The sequence below is a fragment of the Ahaetulla prasina genome, chromosome 17 (assembly GCF_028640845.1).
Source record: "Ahaetulla prasina isolate Xishuangbanna chromosome 17, ASM2864084v1, whole genome shotgun sequence".
NCBI lineage: Eukaryota > Metazoa > Chordata > Lepidosauria > Squamata > Colubridae > Ahaetulla > Ahaetulla prasina.
Window position 1 is genome coordinate 9,307,501 of NC_080555.1, and position 22,238 is coordinate 9,329,738.

At 49.1% G+C, this 22,238-nt stretch overlaps 1 protein-coding gene across 1 annotated transcript in view; it reads left to right on the forward strand.

Annotated features, from left to right (window-relative positions):
- Positions 1–22,238, forward strand: part of NRXN2 (neurexin 2) — a 531,073-nt gene that overhangs the window by 489,016 nt on the left and 19,819 nt on the right. Inside the window, exon 19 of the mRNA XM_058160639.1 lies at positions 6,764–7,086. Coding sequence (XP_058016622.1) covers positions 6,764–7,086 — 323 coding nt within the window. The remainder of the gene's footprint in view (positions 1–6,763; positions 7,087–22,238) is intronic.

Genomic DNA, 22,238 nt, shown 5'->3' on the forward strand with positions numbered 1-22,238 from the left:
GAGTCGTCCTTTTTGCTTTTTCTGGCAGCTCTTAACATGCATGCACTAGTTTCCTCCTGTTCCTCTGCCTCTCTGCTGGAGGCTCCGGAGTCCACGCATCGCTCCCAGATGGCCCTGGCCCCACCTCTGCCTCTGATGCAGAGCCCTCATCCGGGCCTTCCCCTGACTCCAGGACTGGCCCATCGTCCTCCCTAGCCTCCTCACTGTCCAACTTGGCTGCCAGGTCTGCAGGCTGCTGGCGGACCACAACAGGGTGAAGCTTGGGGGGTGGGAGGGATATGACCTGAGTTCCAGACAGGGAAAATTGGGGGAAGGGGTCTTTCCTGCTCCCTTCCACTGTGGACCAGAATGGTTTGCCTGGTTGGGAAATGGCAGCAGACCACCCCCCGATCCTTTTTCCAAATCAGCACATAGCTAAGCCAGGATGGGTTGGCTTCCCATCACTTGGTCTCATCTGCTTGTCTTGGATGCTGCTGAATTTCGATCCTGTAAGTCTTCAACTTACAAAAGTTCACTTAGTGAACATCCGAAATTACAACAGCACTGAAAAAAAAATGACTTGTTGCAACCGTTTTTCACAACTGACGGCTGTTTCAGCATCCGTAGTCACGTGATTTACGGTACATTCGGATGCTTGACAACCCACATTTATGACCGTCGTAGGGTCACGCCATCCCCTTTTGCGACCTTCTGACAGTAGGGAAGCCAGATTCATTTAACAGACAATTTTAATGACTGAAATAATCCACTTAACAACTGTGGCTGGAAAAGTCGCAAAATGGGGCAAAACCCGATTCACAAATGTCTCGCTTAGCAGCATAAACGTTGGGCTCAATTGTGTTCGCAAGTTGAGGACTATCTTTAATCCTTTTTCGGCATTCAGGGCCTCCTAGGCTGATCGAATGGAACCAGGATCCAATATGATCCACGTGCAAAGCTGCAGGTAGAATAGAATAACTTTAGAATAACTTGTATTCTCACTTTCAATGTACACTAATTGGTATCCATTAAAATGAAATTTCATTGCATACAGCTATCGGGTCTTTTACCTCCAATATACGCTACATAACCATGACAATAAATAAATTCAAAATTATGCATGTACCCACATGTATTATATGACACAGACTTACTCACACACAGAGTCCTCAACTTACGTCCGTAATTGAGCCCCAAATTTAGAACTTCGTTGAGTTTTGCCCCGTTTTACGACTTTCCTCACCCCATTCGTTTAGTGAATCGCTTGCAGCTCTCAGTGAAGTGGTCGTTAAGTGAATCTAGTTTCACCTCTTGACTTGGCTTGTCAGAAGGCCGCAAAAGGGGATCCCGTGACCCCGGGACACTGTAATGGTCATAAAGGTGAGTCAATTGTGTTGTAAATGTTGTACCTTGATGAAGGTATCTTTTCTTTTATGTACACTGAGAGCATCTGCACCAAAGACAAATTCCTTTTTGTGTCCAATCACACTTGGCCAATAAAAAATTCTATTCTATTCTATTCTATTCAATTTCAAGCATCCGAATGTAAATCCGTGTGAAAAAAACGGGTTGTAAGTCATTTTTTTCCACTTCCGTTGTAACTCTGGATGTTCACTAAGTGAACTTTTGTAAGTGGAGGGTTACCTGCAATAATTCAGGATCGAAAATAAGCAGCATCCAAGACAAGATAGATGAGACAATGATGAGATCATAATTGTCAAAACCAGCCATTAGGTTCCTTTTTTTCAGGGCCATTGTAACTTCAGACGGTCACTAAATGAACCATTGTAAATCGAGGACTGCCTGTACAAGATTAGCGTCTGCTGGGAATGAAGCTTGTTCCCCAAATTACATAATTCTGTTCACCAGGGGTCTGAATGAACGTGTTTTTCTGGATTCATCCCCTCCTTTAAACCATAAATAGAACAGAATAGAATAGAATTTTTTATTGGCCAAGTGTGATTGGACACACAAGGAATTTGTCTTTGGTGCAGATGCTCTCAGTGGATATAAAAGAAAAGATACATTCGTCAAGAATCATGAAGAGAAGAGCGAGAAGAGAAGGGAAGGGAAGGGAAGGGAAGGGAAGGGAAGGGAAGGGAAGAGAAGAGAAGAGAAGAGAAGAGAAGAGAAGAGAAGAGAAGAGAAGAGAAGAGAAGAGAAGAGAAGAGAAGAGAAGAGAAGAAGAGAAGAGAAGAGAAGAGAAGAGAAGAGAAGAGAAGAGAGAAGGAAGGAAGGAAGAAAAAGAAAGAAAAAGAGGAAGGAAGGAAGGAAGGAAGGAGAGGTGGAGGAAGGAAAAGAAGAGAGTAGAATAGAATAGAATAGAATCAATTTTTTTTTATTGGCCAAGTGGACACGCAAGGAATTTGTCTTTGGTGCATACGCTCTCAATGCACATAAAAGAAAAGATACATTCATCAAGAATCAGAGAAGAGAAGAGAAGAGAAGAGAAGAGAAGAGAAGAGAAGAGGAAGGAAGGAAGGAAGGAAGGAAGGAAGGAAGGAAGGAAGGAAGGAAGGAAGGAAGAAAGAGGAAGGAAGGAAGGAGAGGTGGAGGAAGGAAAAGAAGAGAGTAGAATAGAATAGAATAGAATCAATTTTTTTTTATTGGCCAAGTGGACACGCAAGGAATTTGTCTTTGGTGCATACGCTCTCAATGCACATAAAAGAAAAGATACATTCATCAAGAATCAGAGAAGAGAAGAGGAAGGAAGGAAGGAAGGAAAGAAGGAAGGAAGAGGAAGGAAGGAAGAGAAGAGAAGAGAAGAGAAGAGAGAGAGAAGAGGAAGAGAAGAGAAGAGAAGAGAAGAGAAGAAGGAAGAGAGAAGAGAAGGAAGGAAGGAAGGAAGGAAGAAAGGAAGGAGAGGTGGAGGAAGGAAAAAAATAGAATAGAATAGAATAGAATAGAATAGAATAGAATAGAATAGAATAGAATAGAATAGAATCAATTTTTTTTATTGGCCAAGTGGACACACAAGAAATTTGTCTTTGGTGCAGATGCTCTCAGTGGATATAAAAGAAAAGATACATTCGTCAAGAATCATGAAGAGAAGAGCGAGAAGAGAAGAGAAGAGAAGAGAGAAGGAAGGAAGGAAGGAAGGAAGGAAGGAAGGAAGGAAGGAAGGAAGGAAGGAAGGAAGAAAGAGGAAGGAAGGAAGGAGAGGTGGAGGAAGGAAAAGAAGAGAGTAGAATAGAATAGAATAGAATCAATTTTTTTTTATTGGCCAAGTGGACACGCAAGGAATTTGTCTTTGGTGCATACGCTCTCAGTGCACATAAAAGAAAAGATACATTCATCAAGAATCAGAGAAGAGAAGAGGAAGGAAGGAAGGAAGGAAGGAAGGAAGGAAGGAAGGAGAGGTGGAGGAAGGAAAAGAAGAGAGTAGAATAGAGTAGAATAGATTTTTTTATTGGCTGGGTGTGATTGGACACACAAGGAATTTGTCTTTGGTGCATACGCTCTCAGTGTACATAAAAGAAAAGATACCTTCATCAAGGTACAACACTTACAACACTTAATGATTAAACTAGCCCAACTCAATGCAGGTAGGCCTCAATTTATGACAGTTCATTTAGTGACGGTTTGAAATTACAACGGCACTCAAAAAAGTCGCTTTATGACCGTGTTTCACAGTTACGACCATTGCAATGCGCCCGTGGTCACGTGATCAAAATTCAGCTGCTTGGCGACTGATTCATATCTACAACGGGCGGCGGTGCCCCAATGCCTTTTGACAAGCCAAGTCAACAGGGACTTTGCCAGATTCACTTAACAACCGGGCTACTCATTTGCACTGATTCACTTAACGACGGTGCCAAGAAAAGTTGTAAAATGGGGCAAAAATTCCCCTAACCAATGTCCCGCTTAGCAACAGAAATTTGGGGTTCTATTGTGGTCATAAGTCGAGGGCTACCTGTTGCATGTAGCAAGGTGAACGTTTTGCATGCTTGACTTGGTGAGCAAATGCCTCCTACTAAGCGTGCAAAGCCAGCCAAAAAGGCAGGTGTGTGTGTGTGTGTATTTGTGTGCAGTAGTCACAGTTGAGGGGATAGTTGGGATCCTGCAAAATGAGACAGGGCAGGGGTGAAATGCTCCCGGTTTGGACCGGATTGCCCGATCCAGTAGCGATGGCGGCAAGTGGTTCGGAGAACCAGTAGCAAAAATCCCTGCCCTCCCCCCCCTTGCCCAGCTGAGCTGCGCAATCATCAGAGAGGTGTGTTTTTTTTTACTTTTAAAAGCATTTTTTCTTCGACTGAAAAAAATGCTTTTAAAAGTTAAAAAAAAAAGCCTCTGATCATCGCACGGCTCAGCTGGGATCGTCAGAGCCTTTTTAAAAGCATTTTTTCTACAACCCCTTCGGCTGTAGAAAAAATGCTTTTCAAAGGCTTTGGAGATCCCAGCTGAGTTGCCTGATCGTCAGAGGCTTTTTTGTTCCTTTTAAAGGCAAAAGAAAATGCTTTTAAAAGAAAACAAAAGCCTCTGATGATCGGGCAACTCAGCTGGGATCGTCAGAGCCTTTGAAAAGCATTTTTTCTACAACCGCTTCAGTAAAAAAAATGCTTTTAAAAGTAAAAAAAAAAGTTGGCCATGCCCACCCAGTCACATTCCTTCCCCACCAAGCCACGGCCACAGAACCGGTAGTAACAAATTACACATTTCACCACTGAGACAGGGTCTTAAACTAAGCCGAGATTCGGCATTTTTTCCGGACTTTGCCTCCAGCTCGCTCTTAATCTGCCTACATCCGTGATGGCGAACTCTGGCACGCATGCCAAAAGTGGCACGCAGAGCCATCTCTCCTGGCACGCAAACCATTGCCCGTTGCTCTTCTGGTTTCTGGTGCAGCGGCCAGCTGGTCTTCACGTGTTCGGGAGCGCCGTAAACCGGAAGAGCAGCTGCCTGGTGCTCATGCGTGCGCGAGGAATATAGCCTTCCAGTTTCCGGTGTACGCATGCACACCGGCCACCTGGTCTTTGCGCACGCATGCGCACTGGAAACCGGAAGACCAGGTGGCCGGTGCGCATCTAATGGACCGGAAAACGGAAGTCGATCTTCCCGCCGCATACATGCGAACCAGGCGGCCTCTCTTCCGGTTTCCGGCACGCATTCACGCACCCCTGTTTCGCTACTCGGTGCCGAAAAGGTTCGCCGACACTGGTCTAGACGTTAGATTGGAATGGGTGGTGGGTTTGGAGGGCTTACTGATATTCCGGGGGGTGGGGTGGGTGGCTCAGCAAAGTGACAGGGAGAAACAGGGAATCTCTGTCCAGAATGTGTAGGGGGGGGGAGAGAAATAGAATGGGGGGGGAGGGAGAAAGAGGAAGGCTGGAAGCTGGCAGAGGAGGCGAGTGAGAGGAGCCAAAGGAGATGGTACTTGGTTCTTTGGACTGCAGGCTCAGGCAGGGACCCCGCTGGACCTCTGCAGAGTGTCCTCGTCACTCACGCGGCTGGTGAGCAGCCCCAGGTCTCGGGGTTGTATGGGGTGGAGGTAGGAGGCTTTGATGGAAGGGGAGGGAGGGAGGGAGGGAGGGAGGAAGGAAGGAAGGAAGGAAGGAAGGAAGGAAGGAAGGAATAGGGGAGAAATAGGGAAGAAAGAAAGAGGCAGGGAAGAAGGAAGGAAAATGGAAGGAAGGAAGGAAGGAAGGAAGGAAGGAAGGAAGGAAGGAATAGGGGAGAAATAGGGACGGAAGAAAGAGGCAGGGAAGAAGGAAGGAAAAATGGAAGGAAGGACACAAAGGAGAAATAGGGAGGAAAGGAAGGGAGGAAGGAGGCAGAGAAGAAAGGGAAGGGAGGAAGGGAGGAGTATGGATGTCATGGAGGGAGGGATGGAAAGAAGGAAGAATGGAAGCAAAGGGAGAAATAGGGGAGGAAGGGAGGAAGGAGACAGAGAAGAAGGAACGAAAGAGTATGGATGTCATGGAGGGAGGGACAGAAGGAAGAATGGAAGCAAACAGAAATAGGGGAGGAAGGGAGGAAGGGAGGAAGGAGGCAGAGAAAAAGGAAGGAAAGCGTATGGATGTCGTGGAGGGAGGGAGAGATGGCAGGAAGGAAAGAAGAATGGAAGCAAAGGGAGAGATAGGTAGGGGAGGGAGGGAGGAGACAGAGGTATAGATATCATAGAAGGAGGGATGGAAGGAAGGAAGTGAGAAATAGGGAAGGAAGGAAGGAGGCAGGGAAGAAGGAAGGGAAGAAGGGAAATGAAAGAAACAGAAAAGATAAAGAATGATCAGTGAAGAAGGAGGGGACAATGTGAAGAAGATGGGGAAGGAAGGAAGGAAGGAAGGAAGGAAGGAAGGAAGGAAGGAAGGAAGGAAGGAAGGACCATTCAGGAGATGAATAAGGAAACGGGAGATGCAAATGCTACCCAGAATTGATAGTCGGTGGTGGAAAGGCAGAGCAAGTGAAGTCGGTGGCTGGATTCCCACCCGGCCCCCATCAGAGGGTCCTGCTTGCTGCAATGGAGCCACATGTCAAACCTGGTTAAGTGGACCCTGACGTGGTGGTGGGGGCGGGGATGGGTGTTGGTGGCACAGTGGATATGCTCAGCTTAGGGTTCAGGCTGCGGTATGTACTCGGGAAGTGCTGCCGGGTGTGGAGCCAGGCCAGGAGGACGATGCGTGTGGAAGGCTGGTGAATAAGGGGAGGCGGGGGGTGGGTGGGGGCCCACCTGGCCTGACCTCCGCCCACCCACCCACCCCTTGACGGCTGTGGTGTTGGGATGCTGCGTCCGGCCGGCCGAGCGTCCTTTTCACCTCTCCGCTCCTCTCTGTGGCTCCTCCGGCAGGTCGTCAGCTGACCATCTTCAACAGCCAGGCCGCCATCAAGATCGGAGGCCGCGACCAGGGCCGCCCCTTCCAGGGCCAGGTCTCGGGGCTGTACTACAACGGGCTCAAGGTCCTCTCCTTGGCCGCCGAGAGCGACGCCAACGTGAAGGTGGAGGGCAACCTGCGGCTGGTGGGCGAGGTGCCCTCCGTCATGACCACCGAGACCACGGCCACCACCCTGCTGGCGGACATGTCCACGACCATCATGGAGACCACCACCACCATGGCCACGACCACCACGCGGCGGGGCCGTTCCCCCACCATGCGGGACAGCATCACGCAGGTTAGTGGGAGAAGGCAGCGACGGCGGGGGAGGGAGGGAGGGAAGGAAGGAAGGAAGGAAGGAAGGAAGGAAGGAAGGAAGGAAGGAAGGAAGGAAGGAAGGAAGGAAGGAAGGAAAGGAGAGAGGATAGCTAGGAAGGAAGGAAGGAAGGAAGGAAGGAAGGAAGGAAGGAAGGAAGGAAGGAAGGAAGGAAGGAAGGAAGGAAGGAAGGAAGGGAAGGAGAGAGGATAGCTAGGAAGGAAGGAAGGATAGCTAGGGAGGGAGGGAGGGAGGGAGGGAAGGAAGGAAGGAAGGAAGGAAGGAAGGAAGGAAGGAAGGAAGGAAGGAAGGAAGGAAGGAAGGAAGGAAGGAAGGAAGGGAAGGAGAGAGGATAGCTAGGAAGGAAGGAAGAATAGCTAGGAAGGAAGGAAGGAAGGAAGGATAGCTAGTGAGGGAGGGAGGGAAGGAAGGAAGGAAGGATAGCTAGGAAGGAAGGAAAGGAAGGATAGCTAGTGAAGGAAGGAAGGAAGGAAGGAAGGAAGAATAGCTAGGAAGCAAGGAAGGAAGGATAGCTAGTGAGGGAGGGAGGGAAGGAAGGAAGGAAGGATGGATCCAACCAGATTTTGGGGAAGGAAGGCCATCTCAGCTAGCATTTTCCCCACTTAGCAAACCTCTGGGGCCTCCCACCCCCCTCCCGGGCAGAATTCATTTGACAAAGGGGAAGTCAAGGCAGCCACGCCGCCCCCTTTCCTGCTGGACTCGCCGGCCCCAAAACACAAATCGACCCTCGAGCGACTCTTCTAACCGAGCTTGGTTGCTATTACGGGAAGGCAAAGCCCTCAAGGCAAACGCAGAGGTTTGCCCCCGCCCCCCAGCCTCATTCGCCATCTCTGGCCCACAAGTACAATGTTCTGACCCGGCGTCCCCGAACACGACAAGCCCTCTGTAGTTGAAGCAATGATTCCTTTATCAGGAGCGCCGGCGTCCCCGGCAAAACAGTTTCTCTCTCACCAAGTCCGTCTGTCCGGGAGATGAATAATTGTCTGCCCCATCTATTCATCTCCACCCCGTGCCTTTGATCCTCAGAGCTAGGGCGGGGCTTCGCTAGCAGCAGTGGCTTTTCCGTCCCGAGGACCGGCCCATAGATTTCCACTGTTCTCCTCTCCTCTGCCTTCTGTGTATCAGGCACTGGACCCAGCTGTTCCTCCTCCTCTTCATCAGCCACCTCCAGACCTCTGCCTCTGTCTCTCTCTCTGCCAGCTCCATTCCCTCTTTCTCCCTCGGAGCTCTCAGGTTGCTTTGATGCTGATCCTGACTCCCACGCCAATGACACGTCCACTGATTTGGCCGCTGGAGGGGCCATTGGCCACAACATACAAACTCCACGGGCTTTCCCCCCGCCCCTCGTGCTTTTAGCTTTGGGACTCCAAAAATGGGGCTTCGGAGGTTGCAGCTTAGGAGCTGAGTGTGAGGTTGAGGAAATTCGGTTCTTTGTAATCTTTCCCTTCTCGGGCTGCCCTCTTCCCATCTCAGCGCTACGGCGTAAACCAGAGAGGAATCACAGCCCAGATGAACGAGTTCTACTTTACCGGTAGTCCTCGACTTACAACAGTTCGCTTAGTGACCGTTCAAAGTCACAAAACAGCACTGGGGAAAAAAAATGACTTACAGCCGTTTTTCACACTTAACGACCGTTGCAGCAACCCGGCGGTCATATGATTTCTATTCGGATGCTTGACACGAGTGACTCGCATTTATGACGGTCACAGTGTCCCCCCGGGGGGGGGTGTCACGCGATCCCCTTTTGCGACCTTCAAAGGGAGGGCAAAGTCCATGGGGAAAGGCGGAGTCACTTCGCAACCGGGTTACTAATTCGATAGCGGCAGTGATTCGCTTAACGACCGTGGCAAGAAAAGTCGTAAAATGGGACACAACTCCCTTAAGTGAGTCCGAGGGTTCTCAAGTGAATCCAGCTTCCCCGTTGACGGTCGCAAAAGGAGATGACATGACTACCACCACCACCCCGGGACCACTGCGACCCGTCATAAATGTGAGTCCGTTGCCAATCTTATTTATTTATTTATTATTCGAATTTATATACCGCCCTATCTCCCAAAGGACTCAGGGCGGTTCACAGGTATATAAAACATCAATATCAATATACAAATTAAAATAATCCTTAAAAAACTTATTCTAGCGCCCGAATTATTAAAAATCGCCTGAATTTTGATCACGGGACCACGGGGGGGAATGCCGCACCGGTTGTAAGTGTGAAAAACAGCCGTAAGTCGCTTTTTTTCAGCGCTGTTGCGACTTCGAACGGTCACTAAACGAACTGTCATAAGTCAAGGACTTCCTATATATATCGCCGGGCCACTTTGAGGTTTTGTGCGCAGCACCGAAACGGATCCCAAAATCCAGGTTTTTTGCTCCTAAATTCTCCTGGCGGCACATCTGGCCCCCCCCTCCTACACACACAGACACACACACACAAATACACACTGTGCTTTGTTGACAGAATCCTTTTCTGACCAATCTGGAATTTAAATTGGATGCTTTTCCATTTAAAGCTTATTTATTTTGGCCTGGAAAGACAAGGGTGCAGCTGAGAGAGCCTGCAGCGGGATTGAGCTGTGGGGGGCGATGGGGGCTTGCAACCTCCCCTCTCTCCCCACCCCCAGGGCCTTTGGGGCGCAACGTGAAAAAGAGAAAAGGGCTTTTTTTTATTAAAAAAAAACACCAAATATGTAAATAAGATTTCCTTCCTTGGGCTTCAGATGATCTTGGCGGGGGGGGGGGGGGGGAAGAGGTTCATTTTTTGGGAATGCTTTGGGGGGGGGGCTGAGGTTTTCGTCCCCCTCCCCGACTCTTTGCAGCAGTTGCACAAAAAAAAAAAACAACACACACACACACACACACCGCCTGGCCTCGCCCAAAGACGGTTTGGGCTTTCCTTCTTTTGATGGCGAGATGAGTTTTTTTTCGGGGGGGGGGGAGAGGAGGAGGGGAGGGAAGCGAACATCCTCCTCCTGCGGTTGCCATGGCGACTGCATCAGCAGCAATTAGGCTGTCCTGGTTTTTGTGAGAAGAGGAGAGAAAGGAAGGGGTGGGGGAGGAGGACCGGGAAGGGGGAGGCTGGGGAGGGAGCTGGCAAGGAAGGGGAAGGAGGGGGGGGGTCCGTGATGCAGCTGGCGGACAGAAGCCCCCTGGAAACACTCCATGGCTGCGGTGGCGGCCTTGCGTCCTCCTGAAGCGGCAACCTTGCCAGAAAAGATAACACACACAGACACACACACACATTGTATGGGGAGTTTCCAGTCTCTTCTCCCCACCCCGCCCCCAACCCTCCCAGTCCTCGACTTAACGGCCACAACGGGGAACGCAATTCCCCATTGCTAAGTGAGCCGCGCCTGCTTTTTTTCCCTTTTGTCGTTAAGTGAATCACATAGGCCGTTAAGCAGATCCTGTTCCCCCACCCCAATTGACTTGGCTCGTCGGAAACTGGCTGGGAAGGTCACAGATGGCAGATCACATCCCACACACACACACACACACACACACACACGGGATGCTGCAACCGTTGTTTAAAACACATGCCGCTTGCCAGCGGCCCAGGTTTGCGACCGCGAGGATGCTGCAGTGGTCGCCAGGGCGAGGACTCGTCGTAAGTCAGTGCTTTTCCAGGGCTGTGTGCACCTTCAAGAGGTCATTAAGCAAACGGACTGCCTGTACTCCAAGGTTTAATGGACTGTCCCATTGGGTGGATGTGTCGTGGGGGGGAGTCGTGTTCAGTCTTCGGAGATCAATAAGCCTTACTCTGTATTTTTAAGAGGAGGGGAGACCTTCAGAAACTTCCGTTGGTTACTACTAATTGAAGTTAATAATAGTAACTCCACACTCCCGGCTCCTAGCGAGGAGTGTGGAATTAATAGAATAGAATAGAATAGAATAGAATTTTTTATTGGCCAAGTGTGATTGGACACACAAGGAATTTGTCTTGGTGCATAGGCTCTCAGTGTACATAAAAGAAAAGATACCTTCATCAAGGTACAACATTTACAACACAATTGATGGTCAATATATCAATATAAATCATAAGGATTGCCAGCAACAAGTTATAGTCATACAGTCATAAGTGGAAAGAGATTGGTGATGGGAACTATGAAACGATTAATAGCAGGTAGTCCTTAACTAGAAGGGAGTAGAAAGTTCGGCGGTTCGAGTGCCGCGTAATGGAGTGAACCCCTGTTACTGGTCCCAGCTTCTGCCAACCTAGCAGTTCGAAAGCACATAAAAAAAATGCAAGTAGAAAAAATAGGGACCACCTTTGGTGGGAAGGGAAGAGCGTTCCCTGCGCCTTTGGCATTGAGTCATGCCGGCCACATGACCACGGAGACGTCTTCGGACAGCGCCGGCTCTTCGGCTTTGAAACGGAGATGAGCAGCGCCCCCTAGAGTCGGGAACGGCTAGCACATATGTGCGAGGGGAACCATGACCTTTACTATGTTGGTGGAGAGGAGGAGGAGGAGGAGGAGGCAGCGACTGAGGGGCCCTTGGTGCTCTCCAAGCTTGGTTGTTTTCTTGTAGTCGTTTCATGACCCAACTAGGTAACATTATCAGCGCTAGAAGGGAGTAGGGTTTGTTCTCTGTTTATATCCAGGTAATCCTCGACTTACAACAGTTCGTTTAGTGACCGTTTGACATTACCACGGCACCGACTAAAGTGACTTGCGACCGTTTTTCACCTTTCCCGCTTCCTCGCGGTCACATGATCAAAATTCAGACGCATGGCATCTGCTTCACATTTATGACGCTTGCTGTGTCCCTGGGGTCATATGATCCCCTTTTACGACCTTCCCACAAGTCGATAAGGGAAGCCAGATTCGTTTAACAATGGGGCGACTTACCTTATTGACGGCATCTGTTCGCTTAACGACGGTGGCAGGAAAGGTCGTAGCATGGGGCAAAGCTCACTTCAAGGTCTCATTTGACAACAGAAATTTGGAGCTCCACGGTGGTCATAAGTGGAGGATTGCCTGTACGCTGTTTCGCAGGGTGACCACACAGAGCTGCTGCGAGACCCTCCTTCCTGTTTATTTTAAGGGCTGTATTTAGGGACTCAGTGGCTAAGTGCTTGTCGATCGAAAGGTTGGCAGTTTGACGGTTCGAATCCCTAGCGCCGCGTAACGGGGTGAGCTCCCGTGACTTGTCCCAGCTTCTGCCAACCTAGCAGTTCGAAAGCAGGTAAAAAACGCAAGTAGAAAAACAGGGACCACCTTTGGTGGGAAGGGAAGAGCGTTCCGTGCGCCTTTGGCATTTAAGTCATGCCGGCCACATGACCACGGAGACGTCTTGGGACAGCGCTGGCTCTTCGGCTTTGAAACAGAGATGAGCACCGCCCCCTAGAGTCAGGAATGACTAGCATATATTTGCAAGGGGAACCTTGACCTTTTATTTATACCTAGACACAGACATTATAGGGGCACCCAGAGCCCATGTTTATGTTTCTGAGGGGGGGGACTTTTGAAAACGCTTTTGATTGCAAAAATAAGGCACAGAGGCATAGAATCAAGATCACATTTATTTATTTATTTATTTATTTATTTATTCGATTTTTATACCGCCCTTCTCCTGAAGGACTCAGGGCGGTGTACAGCCAAAAATAAAAACAAACAATACAATATACAATTTAAAATACAAATTAAAAAACTTATTTTATAATTGGCCTAAAAAACTTTAAAATATAAAACTAAAACCCCATTAAAATTAATAATAGATAATTTAAAATCAATAAAATTTAAGCCAGCCCCGCGCGAATGAAAAGATGTGTCTTCAGTTCGCGGCGGAAGGTCCGAAGGTCAGGTATTTGGCGTAAACCCGGGGGAAGCTCGTTCCAGAGTGTGGGAGCCCCCACAGAGAAGGACCTTCCCCTGGGGGCCGCCAGCCGACATTGCTTGGCGGACGGCACCCTGAGAAGTCCCTCTCTGTGAGCGTACGGGTCGGTGGGAGGCATATGGTAACAGCAGGCGGTCCCGTAAGTACCCAGGCCCTAAGCCATGGAGCGCTTTAAAGGTAGTGACCAAAACCTTAAAGTGCACTCGAAAGGCCACAGGTAGCCAGTGCAGAATACATGAAGTATTAGTATCGCTTTGTAAAGCTTTAGTAAGGCCGCACCTGCAATGACGCATCCAGTTTTAGTCCCCACATTACAAAAAAAAATAAAAAATGTTGAGACTTAGGAGAAAGTTAAGAGAAGAGCAACTTAGATGATTAAAGGCCTGATTAAACACATGAAGAACATTTGCAGCATTTGGGTTTGGCCAGTCTAGAGAAAATAAGAATTTAGGGTCACATGGTAGCAGTCTTCCAGTATTTGAGGGGCTGCCACAAAGAAGAGGGGGGTCAACTTATTCTCCAAAGCACCAGAAGGCAGGAGAAGAAAGAACGGATGGAAACTAATCCAAGAGAGATTCAACCTGGAATTAAGGAGAAACGTCTTAACAGTGAGGACAATGAACCAGTGGAACAGCTTGCCACCAGAAGTTGTGTGTGCTCCATCATTGGAGGCTTTTAAGAAGAGACTGGACAGCCACCTGTCTGAAATGATCTAGGGCAGTAGTGGATTTCAAAAAAATTTTTACTACCGGTTCTGTGGGTGTGGCTTAGTGGGTATGGCACGGTTTGGTGGGTGTGGCAGGAGAAGGATACTGTAAAATCTCCATTCCCACCCCACTCCAGGGGAAGGATACTGTAAAATCTCCATTCCCACTCCAGGGGAAGGACTGCAAAATCCTCATTCCCACTGCACTCCAGGAGAAGGATACTGTAAAATCTCCATTCCCACTCCACTCCCGGGGAACGATATTGCAAAATCCTCATTCCCACCCCACTCCTGGGGAAGGATACTGCAAAATCCCCATTCCCTCCCCACTCCAGGGGAAGGATACTGCAAAATCTCCATTTCCACTCCACTCCTGGGGAAGGATACTGCAAAATCCCCATTCCCTCTGCAAGATCCTCATTCCCACCCCACTCCAGGGGAAGGATACTGCAAAATCTCCATTCCCACTCCACTCCCGGGGAAAGATACTGCAAAATCCCCATTCCCTCCCCACTCCAGGGGAAGGATACTGCAAAATCTCCATTCCCACTCCACTCCCGGGGAAGGATACTGCAAAATCCCCATTCCCTCCCCACTCCTGGGGAAGGATACCGCAAAATCCCCATTCCCTCCCCACTCCAGGGGAAGGATACTGCAAAATCTCCATTCCCACTCCACTCCTGGGGAAGGATACTGCAAAATCCCCATTCCTTCCCCGCTCCAGGGGAAGGATACTGCAAAATCCCCATTCCCACCCTACTCCAGGGGAAGGATACTGCAAAAATCTCCAGTTCCTCCTGATCAGCTAGGAATTGGGAGGCACAGAATAGATGAGGGTGGGGCCAGTCAGAATTTTTACTACCAGTTCTCCAAACTATTCAAAACTTCTGCTACCGGTTCTCCAGAACCGGTCAGAACCTGCTGAAACCCACCTCTGCTCTAGGACAGGGATGTCCAAACTTGGCCCCTCGGAAGAGTGGTGGACTTCAACTCCCAGAATTCCCTAGCCAGCAACTTGCTCATCATATTTATAGCTCATGCTGGCTGGGGAATTCTGGGAGTTGAAGTCCACCACTCTTCCAAGGGACCAAGTTTGGACATCCCTGGTCTAGGGTCTCCTGCTTGAGCAGGGGTTGGACTAGAAGACCTCCAAGGTCCCTTCCAACACTATTATTCTTCTAATTTCCTGATAATTAGAACAATTAACCCGTGGAACGGCTTGCCTTCAGAAATTGTGGGTGCCTCCATCACTGGAGGCTTTTAAGAAGAGACTGGACAGCCACCTGCCTGAACTGGTATCAGCTCAAGTAGGGGGCTGGACTAGAAGGCCTCAGAGGTCCCCTTCCAGCTTAATTCTATTCCTATTCTTTGCAACCGCCGCAGCCATTTTGCAAGGCTTTGGATGGGCCTCCCCAGGGCTGCATTTTCAATTCTCTCTCCACCCCCCTCCCATATCTCCCTCTCTTCCTCCCCCCCCCTCCCGTGTTGTTTTGACAAGTGCCATTATGGAGCAATCCTCAATCTGTCTATTTTGTCACACCTCCACGCTTCCCTTTTCGTCAGGCGCCGCGTTTATCCCCGCTTTCGTTTTATTTTTACACGTCTTCGTAATTAGCCCCAAAACCCCATTTTTTCCCCCCTTACTCTTCAAGTACCTTCTAATACTGATGCGGCGCTGCAGCTGCCGAACAGGCGGCATAGCGTACATTCTGCATGAACGGCGCAGCTGCCGGCCCCGCCGTTGGGTTTTGCCGTTTTAATCCACAGGAGTTTTTTAGTTTTAATCTCCTCTAATGTGCTTTAACGTAACCCTCTTTCGGGAGTAATCGGACGGAGGCGCTTAAATAAATACTTTGGCACAAAAGTGGGTAATTGGGTTGTTGGGTGCTTGTTGTTGTTTTTTAAAAAAATAAAATTTTAAACAGGTTTTTTTTAAAAAAAAAATGGGAGCGACATCCGGTCCACGAAAGTAGGTAAACAGGACACCTGAACCTCCTCATGTCCAGTGAATCCAGGGGGAAAATCTTCAGTTGCAAATCTCCAAGGCTTCAGGCTTTGCAGGTGTGTGCAGGTGTGGGGGAAAACCCTCTTGAGATTTTCTCCCCCCTTAAAATCGGAACATTGGAAAGGATCAGATGGTTGCGTTCGATTCCCCAGCCCAGTTCAGGAATCTAAATGAAGCCCTTAACAGAATAACGGAGTTGGAAGGGACCTTGTAGGTCATCTAGTCCAACCCCTCCTCGCCCAAGCAGGAGACCCTACACCATTTCTGACAGATGGCAATCCGGTCTCCTCTTGAAAGCTTCCAGGGATGAAGCTCCCACAACTTCTAAAGGCAACTTCTGTTCCATCGGTGGATTGCTTAGATATTACGGATTTACAAATTATCAAGAGTTGGAAGGGACCTTGGAGATCATCTAGGCCAACCCCTCCTTGCCCAAGCAGGAGACCCTACACCATTTCTGACAGATGGCAGTCCAGTCTCTACTTGAAAGCTTCCAGGGATGAAGCTCCCACAACTTCCGAAGGCAACTTCTGTTCCATTGGTTGATTTTGAGTCGTGCGGAGAACCGGCAAATACCACCTCTGGCTGGCCCCAGAGTGGGGTGGGAATGGAGATTTTGCAATATCCTTCCTCTGCCACGCCCACGGAACCGGTAGTTTTAAAAAAAATTGAATTCCACCACCGTTGTAAGCCACCTTGAGTCACCATGTGTGTGAGCAGGTGGCAATATCAATTTTCTAAATAAATAAATAAACTTGTGTCCCGCGTTCTCCCTCTCCCCCCCCCCCCCCCGCTTTTAGCACACAATGGCATGGTGGACCGGGTAGGCCCTTTTTTCACCCTCTCCAGGCTCCAGAGGCTTTCTTGGAGCCTGGGGAGGGCAAAAACAGCCTTTCCCACCCCCCTCGCAGAGGCTCTCCGGAGGCTAAGGTGGCCCATTTGCTGACTTCCGGTGGGACCATTTCCAGCCTCCGGAGGGCCTCCAGGGGAGTGGGGAAGGCCATTTTTGCCTTCCCCAGGCTCCTAGAAAGGCCCTGGAGCTGGGGAGAGCAAAAAACGGGCCTTCTGGTCCCACTGAGAGTCGGCAAACGAGCTGTTTCTGGCCTCCGGAGGCCTCTGGGGATGGGAAGGCCATTTTGCCCTCCAGGCTCCAGAGGCTTTCTTGGAGCCTGGGAGGCAAACAGCCTTTCCCACCCCCCTCGCAGAGGCTCTCCGGAGGCTAAGGTGGCCCATTTGCTGACTTCCGGTGGGACCATTTCCAGCCTCCGGAGGGCCTCCAGGGGAGTGGGGAAGGCCATTTTTGCCTTCCCCAGGCTCCTAGAAAGGCCCTGGAGCTGGGGAGAGCAAAAAACGGGCCTTCTGGTCCCACTGAGAGTCGGCAAACGAGCTGTTTCTGGCCTCCGGAGGCTTCTGGGGGGATGGGGAAGGCCGTTTTTGCCCTCTCCAGGCTCCTAGAAAGGCTCTGGAGCCTGGGGAGAGCAAAAAACAGACCTTCCAGTCTCACTGGAAGTCAGCAAAAGGGCCGTTTCTGGCCTCCGGAGGCCTCTGGGGGGATGGGGAAGGCCGTTTTTGCCCTCTCCAGGCTCCTAGAAAGGCTCTGGAGCCTGGGGAGAGCAAAAAACACCCCACCCCCAGAGGCCTGTTTCCCGACTTCCAGGGTAGGCAGAATAGAATATGATATTCAAAGTGGAATTTTAACTCTATAAAGCCTTAGTAAGGTTTTATAGAATAAAACCTAGAATATTGCACCAATTTTGGTCACCATACTATAAAAAAAATGTTGAGACTCTAGAAAGAGTGCAGAGAAGAGCAACCAGGATGATGAGAGGACTGGAGGCTAAAACATACGAAGAACGGTTGCAGGAACTGGCCATGGCTAGTCTAGTGAAGAGGAGGACCAGGAGAGACAGGATAGCATCTTCCAATATTGGAGGGGCTGCCCCAGAGAGGAGGAAGGGGGTCAATCTATTTTCCAAAGCACCCGAAGGCCAGACAAGGAACAATGGATGGAAACTGATCAAGGAGAGATTCAACCTGGAAATAAGGAGGAATTTCCTGACAATGAGGACAATCGACCCATGGAACAGAAGTTGCCTTCAGAAGTTGTGGGAGCTTCATCCCTGGAAGCTTTCAAGAAGAGACTGGACTGCCATCTGTCAGAAATGGTGTAGGGTCTCCTGCTTGGATGGGGGGTTGGACTAGATAACCTACAAGGTCCCTTCCAACTCTGTTAATCTACCTTAAGTTAGCGCAACACAATTTTGTTCTGTGATTTGGAAATGATTCCTCCAAGGGTGCCGATGAGAATTGTGTTTGCCATTTTCGCAGTCTTGCGACCCTCCTGGCTCGTGGTCTGCTAGAGATGAACTGTGGGTGCCTAGCCCCTTCGCTATTTTCCCTTACCAGGCCAGTGTTCTTCCCTGAATATTTAGTTTCTTTCTTTTTTTTCCAAGTAGAAAACTCAGTTCGCGGCCTTTTGGGAACTGAAGATCTCCCAAGAAAATAACCGTCATTCAGAATTGAAAAGCAAGAGTCGGAATCCTTGGTTTTCAAAAAAGCAGAATCTGTTTAAACATCAAAGGGAGCAAAATTCAATAAGCGCGGGTCAGCAATGAAAAACTAACATTTCCAGGAAGCTCTGCTTTGCAGGTAGTCCTCAACTTACGACCACAACTGAGCCCCAAATTTCCTGCTGTTAAGTGAGACATGTCTTAAACCCCATTTTCTTTCTCAAACCTTTCTTCCCCCGTTGTTAAGCGAATCCCTGCAATTGCGAAGTTAGTGAAACGGTTGTTATGTGAAGTTACAGTAGTGGCCAAAATTGTGGAAACCTTTTGGGGAAAGTTGTATTTTCTAAAACTAGCTAATAAGACCACTTTTTGGAGGGGAGTAATACCATACAATTATATATCAATGGAAAGATCATTGAATCAAGAATGTACTGCAATAACTTTTATGGAGGATTTGCTATTAGAATAGCAGTTACGGTATAAAGAAAAAAAGTGAAACCCGTAGAAAAAAACGAGGTATACAAAAATGATCCCCATAGAACAAACGAGATATACAAAAATGATCCCCATTTCAGTTAATCCTTCGTTGGGTAACCTTTAGCATGAATGACGGCCTTACAATGTCTTCCCATGGAGTGAACCAAGTCTTTGAGTTCTGCAGCTGTTCTCATGTGAAACCAAAATTGAAGGATGGCTTCTATTAACTGGGTTTTATGGCTGGGTCGCTTCTGACTAACCAGTTTCTTGAGTCGGCTCCATAGATTTTCCATTGGGTTAAGGTCTGGGCTATTCCAGTAGTGGAATAGGATTACCTTGAAACTCCCCCCAAAAAAGTGGTGTTATTAGACATCAAAACCTCAAAAATACACTTTCCCCAAAAGGTTTCCACAATTTTGGCCACTAACGGGTCGTTAAGCTCACCTGGAGGTTTATCTGTGTCCTCACGGTCACCTGAGTGGCGCAAATGGGTGCGGAGCCTTCTTGGAACTGTAGAAAGGACTATGTTGTCGTCGATTGATTGCTGATAGATGTAGATTGGGAGATCGATAATGTCGATAGATGATGTTGCACCACTCGGGTGACCCCGAGGATGCAGATAAACCTCCAAGTGGCCTCAACGACCCTCTAAAAGGATGCAAATGACCAGCTCTCGGCAAGGACCATCAATCCTTGGGCCTCTGTGGCTCAGACTGGTAAGACAGTCTGTTATTAACACAACTGCCTGCAATTACTGCAGGTTCTAGTCCCACCAGGCCCAAGGTTGACTCAGCCTTCCATCCTTTATAAGGTAGGTAAAATGAGGACCCAGATTGTTGGGGAGGCAATAAGTTGACTTTGTATATAAATATACAAATAGGATGAAGACTTTTGCTAACATAGTGTAAACTGCCCTGAGTCTTCGGAGAAGGGCGGGGTATAAATGCAAATTTAAAAAAAAAATTCCTTCCGTTCCCCACTATCCGGTCAGAGCTGAAGAAGCTTCTGGAATGAGAAGCGAAACGTCTTCAATGAAAAAAAACCAGAAAGTCCGGTTGCCTATTTAAGAAAAAAAAAAGGACCCTTGGGACGCTGCAAGCAGACGTGAGAAGAGGATGGAAAGGGGGGTGGGTGTGATGTGAAGCTGCCTCTTATTTTATGCTGTCTCTGAGGTGGGGTTCGTCCACAGCCGATTCCCTGCCGGAGGGGCCTGTCCAAGTCTTTGTCATGCTAATTTAGACAGGCGTAGAGGGATGTTGATGCATTGCGATGCCAGCTCTGGAATACTAACGCCAGCTGCGGGGTGGGGGGGGGAATCAGAGAGAAAAAAAACGTGATCTATTCCAAGCCTTCCCGCCATCTTTCTCTTCATTGCTTTTGAACCTTGCAAAAACAATTCTGCCCCCTCTGCGCAATAGCCCATAGGGATAGAGAGGTTGTGACCCAGGCCCAAGTAGTTATTACCAGACACAATCAGTCCTAAACAAACATATTTTATCAGAACGGCTGAGAATTATTTCATTCTCAGCTTAGTCCAAATTAAGTCCAAAACAAAGTCCTTCGTAAACAGTCCTTTGGCCTTATCACAAAACTTTGTCTTCTTTGGCACCCTGCCAAAGGCTTTTCTTGGCAAGAACCCCACAAAGTTCAGAAAAAGGAGACAATTGTAGCAACGTTGCTTTCCTACAAAAGAGCCCAAGAGCCTTTGCTGCTCTTTTAAGCCTTATGGGAGGGACCAATCCTCTTCCCAAGTCGTCCTTTTTGTTTCAGCTGCGTGCACTAGGAACAGGCTCCTCCGGTTCCTCTGCCTCTCTGCTGTCTGCCTCTGAAGGCTCCGGAGTATGCACATCGCTCCCAGATGGCCCTGGCCCCACCTCTGCCTCCGATGCAGAGCCCTCGTCCGGGCCTTCCCCAGCCTCCAGAACTGACCCATTGTCCTCCCCAGCCTCCTCACTGTCCGACTCCGCTTCCAGTTCCGCAGGCTGCTGGCAGACCACAACAAGAGAAGAGAAAAGGCGGGGGGGGAGCTCTGCCCCCCCCAAAAAATGCCCTCCACTTTAGAGAAAATTTTTGTTTCCATTTGGACCTCACTGCTTCCTAAACCCCACGGTCTCTCAAACGAGCCTCTTTGGCTGGATTGGGTCAATATCAATATCCCCACAGAGCTAAACTAGATTAACAGATTAACAGAATCGGAAGGGACCTTGTAGGTCATCTAGTCCAATCTCACCGCTCAAGCAGGGGAACCTACACCATTTCTGCGGTTCAACGGCAGTGCAATCTGTTCCTGAAAGTCTCAAGCGATCCTAAATAAGACGAAAACAAAGCTGCAGATTTGGAAGTTAGTGCAGGCTTGGTTGCATCTCACCAAATTGTCTACGGAGATTCTCCGTCCTCCGGGTCCTGGTTGTCCCAAAGGTGCTTTTTTTCAAGAGAGCAACTGGACTTTCTTGGTTTTTCTTTTGAAGACGTTTCGCTTCTCATCCCAGAAGCTTCTTCAGCTCTGGCTGGATAGAGGGGAATGGAAGCATGTATCCTTCCTGCAGACAGCTGGTTCATCTGCATCTTTTTTAGAGGATCATTGAGGCCACTTGGAGGTTTAGCTGTGCCCTCAGGGTCCCCCGTGTGGTGCAAATCAGAGATGGGTTTCAGCAGGTTCTGACCAATTCTGGAGAACCAGTGGTAAAAATTCTGACTGGACCCGCCCCCATCTCCTCTGCCTCCCAAGTCCCAGCTGATCGGGAGAAAATGGGGATTTTGCAGTAACCATCCCCTGCATTGGGGAGGGAATGGAGATTTTACAATATTCTTCCCCTGCCACGCCCACCAAGACATGCCACGCCCACCAAGCCACACCCACAGAACCAGTAGTAAAAAATTTTGAAACCCACCACTGGTGCAAATGGGCGTGGAACCTTCTTGGAACGGCTGAAAAGCCCGTCTTGTAGACAGGAGATTGGTGGAGAAACAAAACAACCACTTCACAAACGCATGGCCCAAACATAGGAGAACAAACCCAGCAGGATTAGATACAGCAGCCCATCTGCATTTAAAAGACAAAAGCCACTCTTTTGAAGATGGCAAAGTCCACATTTAGGACAGAGAGGACCAATGGTTTAAAAGAGGGGTCAAAGCAGGGGTGGGATTGAAAAATTTTAGCAACCGGTTCGCTGCCCGGTTGCTGGGTGGGCGTGGCCATGAGGCCATGCCCTACTCGGCCTCCTGCACCACAGCAGGGGGGGGACGTTTTCGCCCTCTCCAGGCTCTGGAGGCTTTCCTCAAGCCTCCAGGAGGGCAAAAATGGCCTTCCATGGGCTCCGGAGGCTGGAAACGAGTTTCCAAACTTCCGGAACTTCTGGGAGGCTTGTTTTTCTCCCTTCCAGAGCCTCCGCACAGGCGCTGCACTTACCTGGCATCCAAAACGGGCCGTGTGGAGAGTCCTGGGAGGGCAGGATAGGGTGGGCAGCTTCAGCCAGTCCTTGCAACTACCGGTTCGGCGAACCAGATTTAAAATTAACATCCGGTTCGTCCAAACCGGCCCAAACTGGCTGAATTCCACCCCTGGAAAGAGGCCATTATG